At 51.6% G+C, this 8,812-nt stretch overlaps 4 protein-coding genes across 4 annotated transcripts in view; all 4 read left to right on the top strand.

Moving 5' to 3' along the window:
• K489DRAFT_380566 (ATP-binding cassette glutathione S-conjugate transporter) overlaps positions 1–399 on the top strand; it is a 5,906-nt gene extending 5,507 nt beyond the window's left edge. Inside the window, exon 7 of the mRNA XM_033604912.1 lies at positions 25–399. Within this exon, the coding sequence (XP_033460202.1) occupies positions 25–281 (257 nt within the window). The 3' untranslated portion in view covers positions 282–399. The remainder of the gene's footprint in view (positions 1–24) is intronic.
• Positions 400–1,722: 1,323 nt separating this feature from the next.
• K489DRAFT_380565 (uncharacterized protein) lies at positions 1,723–2,562 on the top strand. Its single transcript, XM_033604911.1, has one exon. The coding sequence runs from the start codon at positions 1,818–1,820 to the stop codon at positions 2,277–2,279; it is 462 nt and encodes a 153-aa protein (XP_033460201.1). The 5' UTR covers positions 1,723–1,817; the 3' UTR covers positions 2,280–2,562.
• An 824-nt stretch (positions 2,563–3,386) lies between these two features.
• Positions 3,387–5,080, top strand: K489DRAFT_431743 (uncharacterized protein; the record flags this gene model as incomplete). The annotated part of the gene is made up of 3 exons (XM_033608455.1): positions 3,387–3,459; positions 3,520–3,807; positions 3,864–5,080. 3 exons carry the CDS (start codon positions 3,387–3,389, stop codon positions 5,078–5,080), a joined length of 1,578 nt encoding a protein of 525 aa, XP_033460200.1.
• A 1,918-nt stretch (positions 5,081–6,998) lies between these two features.
• Positions 6,999–8,561, top strand: K489DRAFT_425054 (uncharacterized protein; the record flags this gene model as incomplete). Its single annotated transcript, XM_033608279.1, has 3 exons — positions 6,999–7,318; positions 7,375–7,603; positions 7,624–8,561. Coding segments are annotated over exons 1-3 (1,455 nt in total), but the record flags the coding sequence as incomplete, so codon positions are not given.
• Positions 8,562–8,812: the final 251 nt, after the last annotated feature.

Below are 8,812 nucleotides of genomic sequence, written 5' to 3'. Positions count from 1 at the left end.
CTAATCCATCACCACCCGAAACAGTCGCCCACCGCATCAACACCATCGTCGACTCCGACCGCATCGTCGTCCTCGACCACGGCTCCGTCCGCGAATTCGACACGCCCCAAAACCTCGTCAAGAGCAAAGGTCTCTTCTACGAACTCGTCCGCGAGGCCGGCTTGCTCAGTTCTGTGGAAGGTGGTGCTTCATCGCTGAAGGATGTTGCTGTCTCTTCGACTGCGGCTGCGGCGGCGAGTGAGGCGGGGAAGGGGGAGACGGGTAAACCATCTTCTTCATAGGATGAGGATGAGGATGAGAAGAGGGAGAAAGGGTGTGTGAGTGTAGATGAAGGTGGAGATCTGGATAGGATAGCATAGATTTTTTGTATGCATGCATGCAATGTAGTTTTTGGGGAGAATAAAAAGATTGTTTTTGCTCATTATGATCATGTCTTTCCAATTTGGATGTTGCCCACAGTTTTGGGCATTTGTTGCTGTCTACGCGCTCTCGCGATGCTCTGTATGGAGAGATGGCGAGCGGACATGCGGTTATCAGGACGTAATATCAGATTCATCGGGTGCGAGATGTATTGAGATGTTATTTCTGGCACCCTCCGCCGGCTGTAATCGCGGTCTGTAGGATGACGGCACATATCTCGTTCCCGATGTATAGCTCACGGTATATTTTTGCCGAGGAGATCGTATACCATCATGCATGTCTGCAGACACGAGGCGTTTCCCTCACACCCACACACAAAAGAATTCCAAATTTTGGGAAGGTCCGCAATGTGGTTTCGACATTTCTACAGTATCTGCCGTAAAGAAGAGAAATCTATTCATACATCCGGTCGCATGCGTGCGGGCGACACTTCGTTCCTGTGGAACGATCTTCGTCAGAAGGGAAGAATCGCTCCGCAAGAACAAGCGAGATCGCCCGATGAGTGTTTCACTTGATTCCACGAACAAAAATACCCCCGAACGCCGGAAAATTTACCCTGCCTGCATTATGCACGACTATTTACAACCTCCGAAAGAAGAAGATCGACAGACGGCTCGGTTACTATTATGGCAGCTGCAGCGGTTGCAGAGTGCTGACAGATTGTCTTACATGTACACTTGCATGTACACAGGATCTCCCATGGATGCTCGCGCGCACGGGAGTTTTGGTTGTTGTCCTCGGTTCCGATGTCGCGCTTGCGTGCAGCAGCAGGAGCGGTAGTACTTTTGTATCTTTGACCTTCCGACAAGGGTTTTCGGCGACCTATTGATGTGCAGTGACATTCACAACTGCATACTCTGCTCTGCGGCGCAGCAAATATGCATGCGGCCGGTCGCTGGAGAGTTCGCCCACTGGGAAATCATCTAGTGATGATGCGCACTCCGCCAGGTGCATCGGTGATGCAGATGGTTGGTGATGTTCGATTGGACACGAGGTGCGGCAAGCGGCAGCGGGTAAACAAGTTGGTCTCTGTTGCTAGCTAGGTTGTTGTCTGTTGGCTATCTAGATAGTTACATGGGATGCAGCCAAGAGGAGGATGTGGCGCGTATCTGGGCGCTCTTCGCTTCCCTCCTTGACTATTTGCGGATGTGATGAAACCGTCGTTCGGCAGCGTCATGAGGGTAAGTGTGCGCATGGTATTGCGCCTCAGTCCACCGCCGCCTACCCATCCCTCCCACACACACCTACACACACTCTCTCTCTGGATCTGGTGATCTCTCTTCACGGTTATGCCTGTCTTCACGACGCGTCCAAAGTGACATTTCGCGATTCGATGTACTGTACCTCTGCAAAACACCCCTGGTTGAAAAAAAATCGAGGCTGTTCGGTTGCTGGGAATGGTGGGAGGTGAAAAGTCCCTGGATTCACGCTCGCGGTTATCGTGCATGAATGATTTGAATTTTCATGCATGTTTCATGCGTCGCACACGCACGTACATCCACATATACATGCACGAACAAAACAAAACGCACTCCTTCCTTTTTCTTCATACACTGCAAGAAGAGACGAGCGAAGATGAGAGCAGTGACGTGAGGTCTGCAAGGCGGACTTACGCTTTCGGCCGACCCACCTTGTTCGCGTTGCGGCCTTACGGCTTGTCGCAATCACGATGGCGAATCTTGCGACGGTCTCTCCCTTATTTTGGCTTTTGCGGCACGGTACTCTTGCTCGCGGCGATCGCGCGCACAGGGCGAGGAACGAGTGCGAAACGATGGCCTCGTCGAGATCGAGACAATGCTTCGGCGGAACAAGACACACAGCTTTTCTTACAATCCCTTGGCGGAAGGGACGTCAGATGAGATGGAAGAGTGGCGACATCAGGAGATGTTTTGTTTGTCGACATCACCTCGTCTTGTGGCGGTCCTCGAGCAAGGGATGGCAATATGTGACGAGTTATGGGTGTGCTTGAATCGAGGAGGGGACAGAGGAGAGCTATCTTGGTGTTAGCGTGTCTGTCCACAAAGTCTGGTGAGAATGGGCCGCCCCGTGTAGATCAGGCAAGTCCCGAGGTACCGGAGCATGTTCCGATTTTATATGCTGGACAACCCTGCAATCGACGGCACGATGCTGTGTCCTGCGGCGCTAAGGTATGGCAATTACAATTTCCCTTCACTCACCTGCCGTCGGGAATTTCGCAGACATCTCTCTCTGTCTACCTCCGCGAATCATCACATCCCCAGTTCTTCATCACCTCGCCTCGCTAGCGACCGTTGAACTTAGTAGTCGCGCTTTATGTGATCAGATTGCCATTATACTTTCGGGGAAGTAGACCTCATGTATCGCCGAGTTATGTGCGACCGGCCCGGCGGGGTGTGCGATTTCATACGTGGAAGAGGAGCAGACGCGAGGTTTATGGGAGATGGACGTAAACATAGCCTCGATGGCTGCGAAATTGCATGGGTATGCCGATCGGTTACCGCGCTGATGAACATCTACAAGGGCAATCACCACCGCGCTTGAATGGCTGTGTGATGTTTACACCGACAGCGCCTCTGTGAGCGCCTCTGAAAGCGCCTCAGACAAGCAGGGATGTCTCCCTCCCAGAATCCCTGCCACCCTGGGTTGTGTGACTGACAGGCAATGCCGGACATGTGTATCGTTTCACGCTTAATCTTCCTCCACAGGTGTTCTCAAGGTACTTCCTGGGTGTATTCTTTTTTTCCGGTGTGTGTGTGTGCGCGGCAACACCAAAAACATTGATCTTGCATGCCGGCTGTCGAGCATTGTCTATAAGATCCTGAAACATCCCACCCGGGAGTCGGACCATTCCTTCAATCGCTTTGTCTCTCAAACAACAAGATTTCATCCTGGTACACATCACTTCTCATATCATATCATCTTTCCTCTGCTTATTACACGGCATCACAACTGCAGCTCGGCCTCAGGGCATCTCCCACGGAAGCACAATGAATCAAGGACATCGTTCGAGCATGTATGCTCGTGAGGATTCACAAGTCCAGATCAAGACACAACATCACAGTAAGTACTTGCAATATTATCCAGGTCAACGTGAAGATGCTCATGCTCACTCTGCGATAGGTCCATCATCATCAATGTCACGGAGCGCATCTCCCAGAGCTTTCTATGCGACAATAAGTTCCTCTTCTGGCAATGATCGCGTCAGAGATGCACTCAACGAGCGTGCTCGAGGTATCCAACAGCTTGGTTTCAAGACCATTCTCAAAGCCTGGATCAAAGCGATTTGCCCCAAGAAGCAAGCCAAGTTCCCCTACAAAATCAAGGAAGGAGAAGTCCAAAAAATCCCAGGATGGTGGCCGAACACCGATGAATGCCGCTTCTTGGAGCCCGATCACATCAACAAGAATGGTACATCTAGTCCTTACGCCTGTTATCGCGAAACAAGCTAACTTGTCTCATTGCAGAACGAATGACATTGTGTTTCCACCTTCTCACGCTGAGGCCATCACCGGAACAGCTCGAAGAGTGGAACGAAGGTAGCCCATCACACCCGACGCTCATCAACAAGGGCTGGACAGCCTTCTTGATGGAGCACGCTGGACCGTCCATCTTCGACGGCGAAAACGGCGAAAACGGCGCCAGTGACGAGCGCAATCCCCAAAGGAAAGACTTGCTGCTCGAGCTATATCAGGTCGCTGCCGAGGTCGAAAGTGCCATTTCATCGAACACTCGCAAGCGATCTCGTGATGCCAGCTCGGAGCCAGGCGTATGCTCCATGTCGAAGAGGGTCAAGTGTAGTCCTGCATGTGACTCGCCGATGACACACCAAGAGACTGTTCCAATGTCCGTCCCGTGCGAACCGCTTTATCCATCACAGAGAATCATGCTGCGTCCTCAAGCACATTTACAGCAAACACGCGAACGAGCAGCATCTATGTCTATGGTCGGCTCTGGCCTACCGCAATCTGCGCTTCAGATGCCAGCAAGCTTCTCTCAGGGTACCATGACACAACGACACAGCATCTCTCATCACCCTGATCCTTACCATTTCCCACAAGCCGTCGTCGCCGCACCGCCTCACAGCACGCACAACAACCTTGCGACAACAAACAACATGATGTGGCGAGCACAATCACAACAACCATCCTATCAATTCCAAAATCCCACTTCATTTACCACGATGCCTACCCTCCCCATAGACCCTCGAGCTCAAGTCCAGGATGCAGAGCTCTTCTACCCAGCTCAAAACTGGGACTCCTTCACCCAAGCCGCGCCTTCCAGCACCACATGCTGGGAAACCCCTCGCGAGCCCAGCCTTACTCCCTCAAGCATCTACTCACAGACCACCACGGCCTGCATCTCTCCTCGCAGGACCTCGCTCGAACCTCACCATCTCCAACATCAACAGCCGCACGGGCCTATCATCTCCCTCGACTCCCCTTCGCCAATGATGATGCCAATCGGCCTCGACTCTAAGCCTGCGCAGCTTGCGTCGGGCTTCGAGTCACCGATGATGTCTCATGATTGGCTCAGCCATGCCGGGGAGAAGTTGCAGCAGCAACAGCAGCAGGACTTACCCTCCGCTTCAATGATGGAACAAGGGTCTTTTGAGTATTTTTCCTCGGTGGAGGATGGGCAGCAGGGGAGTTGGCAGGATGTTTACTACTCAGGGCATGTTTAGAGTTCTGTCTAGGCCAGCGTTTGGCGTTGCTGTTTCACATTTTACATTGTTCAAGTTCGTTTTTCTGGGATTTAGATCTGGTGAGTTGAGCAGGCATGTACCAACCTAGTCATGTTCATACGATTGGGCTTTTTTAGCGATGGGGACTTTAGATGGATTATACAATACATTGTTTTCTTTATTGTTTATTCACTTCGACTTTCATTGAGTTGCACGTCCTTGTCTTGACTCCCGAGATCATACATGAATTAGCGGAAGTTGCCGCGTTCATTCCCCAACGATGTGCTTCTGCATCTATGTCTTCAGTATCATATTGCTTCCTTTGCCGCTACTGCGCCCATATCCGAGCATCACACTCACCTTCCCAAAAGAAGCGCACGTCGCGATATCTCAAAGCCATCGTCATCACAACGACCGATGATTCTTCCGCGCACAGAACTGTCGTGTCACCTTCCCTTCCGAGAGCGACGAGGCGTTCTCAACAGCCCGCTCGAACAGCCAAATAGGAAGCTCACTAATTTATCCCGCACACACACAAACCGATGTGCACAAAATCTCGCACTCTGCATGTGCTCGACAACATAGCTGCATATGGTGGAGAACACGAAATCCTCCACCGTAACGAAAATTGGGCACAGCAGAAGGAAAAGGATGACACGGCAATAGTGCGATGCAGTGCGAAGTTGAGTTTGGTCCGATTGCGCATCCCCCGCCTCCGTCGTCTGCGGGATTCAGTAGCCCAATTCGCTCGTGCGGAGCGCACTCCGAACGGTTGCATGAGCGAAATTTGGAATTTGAGCTGCGGTCGTGCGGCGCGAAGGAACAGCAACAGCAGGAGGACGGCGCAAGTGTTTCATGTGCCTACCCGTGAGGTCTCACGTTGGCTGTTATACATAGATGTGTACTCTTCTTGCATCGGAAAATATTGTCCAAGACATCATTGTGCAGGCGTTCTGAAACTTTACACTATCTTGGTATTGATGTCATTGCCAGGCAGAGAATGGTAGAGGAAAAACGCCGCGGCGGCTGGCTGCTGCAATCGAGGGCGTTTCGTTGCGTTGGCGCTTTGGCCTCACCTCGAGTAGTTTTGAGGTCACCTGCACCTAGAATAGCTTCGTTGCTTCTGCTCCGAGTTTTGTTTGCGACCTCGAAGCGAAATCCTATTCTGGACAAAAGGCAATTGCGTAAAGCTAGCATTAGCAGTAGTAGCTGCTTTCATCAGATGGTCCGTGGATGTCGGTTCAGAACCTTATCTTGTCTTAATGCCGAGAAATGAGCGTCGATTTCTCCGAGGTTGTTATCGCGGCTGTGGCATCGCTATTTGATGATAGCGCCGATGACTTGCGCCGCGTGTGGATGCAAGGAGACACAAGGACTCCTCCTTTGGAAGACTCGCAAACCGTGAGCTCCAACGACGTGGAAACATCGAATGAAGGAATCGTGGTCTCGTGTTTGATATACAGATGGCGAAATTCACTTCAGGATACGACCTGCTATGGCACAAATCGGTCGTGCTGACATTGACCAAAGACTTAACGCTTCGTCAGTTGCGATAGTGTGATATATGTCCACTCAGCTCGACCATGGTATATCGTGCAATATCATGCGTCGAACGAATACGCTCCGAACGAATACGCTCCCGATCATGATCTGAGGGCGGCGATGCGGCCTAGGGTTAGGGTTGATCTTGGGGTAAAGTTTCCAGAAGTTCACATGACAGCGCGCGTCTCTCGAAGTCGTGGTTAGCGTCGGATCTTGCCGATCGTCGCTACCTTGTACGCAGCATCGTCACGAGTCATTCAATCTTCAAAGCTTCACAATTCACGAAACAACAATTGCGCGCGACAATGTCGATTTTGCACCATCGCCTACTCACTTGCTATCAAATCTTCCCCGGCATGTGAAATTGTCGCATCTCTATGACGAGTCAATCACGGGAGTCGCAGGTCGATGACCATGTCATCTGTGAGAGGTGGAACCGCTGCCGGGCGAGGACGCGGTACTAGTGCTCCGGGGAGCACGTTGCGAGGAAGCTCAAATGGCCGTGGAAGAAGCTCTAGAGGGCGCGGACGAGGAGGTGCGGCATCAACACAAAGAAACGCAGAGGAAAAATCGACCCCGAGCATGAACAAAGTGACGCAAGGAGGATTCGTCAAACCTAAAAAGTCGGTGCACTGGGCGCAAGAGCAAGAGATAGAGCCGGACTCCAACGAAGATCTTGCCGACCGATATGCGAGAGTGAGTGACATGTGACAAGGATATGTACAAGAATGCGGATTGACAGACCTGTGTAGCTCAAACGAAACCGAGAAAAGGAACGCGCCAATGCCATACGCTCAGGTCTTCTTGCAGATCCAGAAAAGCCCCGTGCGCTGGTAGATGCCATCACTCCCGTGGGAACATGTCAGGATATGTGTGCCGAGTATGAGAGGGTGGAGCGAGCTGTGCGGAATGAGGTTTGGGACGAGGAGAAGGTGATACAATTTGAGATGAAAAGGCGAGGCAACGATCTGACGATGATATGTAGGATCTGGAGCACTCAGCATATGCACGCACTGATGCGCCCATGGATGAACCTCGCATGGTGAAGATCTTCAAACGTTCAGCTGCTGGAGATGAAGAGCAACTACCGTCAGACCTCCGACCACCACGGGTGCTCCTGCGCACGTGCGAATATCTCTTCGACGAGCTGATCGGAAATTCCCCGTCTCTTGCAAAGGTGCACAACTTCGTTTGGAACCGAACACGCGCAGTCCGACGGGACTTTTCGATCCAACAATTGTCCAAACCAGATGACTTGCGAATCGCGATTGAGTGCTATGAGCGAATTGCGCGATTCCACATCCTCTCGCTACATGATCTGGCGCAACCAGTGAAACCATATCCAGAGTATGATTACAAGCAGGACAGAGAACAGCTAGATAAGACACTGTTGTCCCTCATGCAGTATTACGACGACAGCAGAGGCCGGATCGAGCTGCCCAATGAGCCGGAATTCCGCGCTTACTGTATCGTCTTTCAGCTCCAGGATTTTACACCAGATCTCGAGGACCGTGTTCAGACCTGGCCGATCGAAGTCGCTAGCGATAGTCGGGTCCAGACAGCGCTCGAAATGTATGCGGCAGCAGGTAGCATCACCGAGCTCAAAGGTCCTCTTAAGACCTCAGCTATTCAACAGTTCAACGCACAGCAAGACTGGCAGGTCTTTTTTAACGTCGTCGAATCTACACGGGTGTCATTCCTCATGGGTTGCGTCGCTGAGATTTTCTTCAATTTCGTTCGACATCAAACGCTTGACTGCATAGTGCGTAGCGCACCAAGACTACGACAGACAGGACGACCAAATCCTAATCATCTAGTCGAGGTCGATGTACTTCGCAACCTGTTCGCGTTTGACGAAGACGACGAGACGATCGATTTCTGTGCGCGCTACGGTCTTACTCTCCAAGAGAGCGATGGGGATTTCAAGATCGATATCGGACCCTTGGCTGGTATTCCTCTGCCCCAAGCGGAAACGCCTGCAATGCCCTTGCGAACTTCCCTAATTTCAAACAAGCGATACGGGCGATCATTTCCTGCGGTCATCAGTGGTATGAACGTTGACGAGTCGGCCAATGCTGGTATGATCACTTTGTCTGAAGAGGACATGGATAGCTATGATGGTGGCCAGGAAGACGAGCAATCGTTGTTCATCCCCGAGCAAATGTCCGCAAGCGATTCAGAGATGGCATC

Source organism: Dissoconium aciculare (assembly GCF_010015565.1).
Source record: "Dissoconium aciculare CBS 342.82 unplaced genomic scaffold K489scaffold_6, whole genome shotgun sequence".
In the NCBI taxonomy this organism is placed as follows: Eukaryota; Fungi; Ascomycota; class Dothideomycetes; order Mycosphaerellales; family Dissoconiaceae; genus Dissoconium; species Dissoconium aciculare.
Note: the sequence above shows the minus strand (reverse complement) of the source record. Positions and strands in the feature narration are given on the sequence as shown.

Bases quoted from the DNA above. Each gene is read 5' to 3' on its own strand.
- K489DRAFT_380565 (XM_033604911.1), top strand. From the start codon at position 1,818: ATGGTGGGAGGTGAAAAGTCCCTGGATTCACGCTCGCGGTTATCGTGC.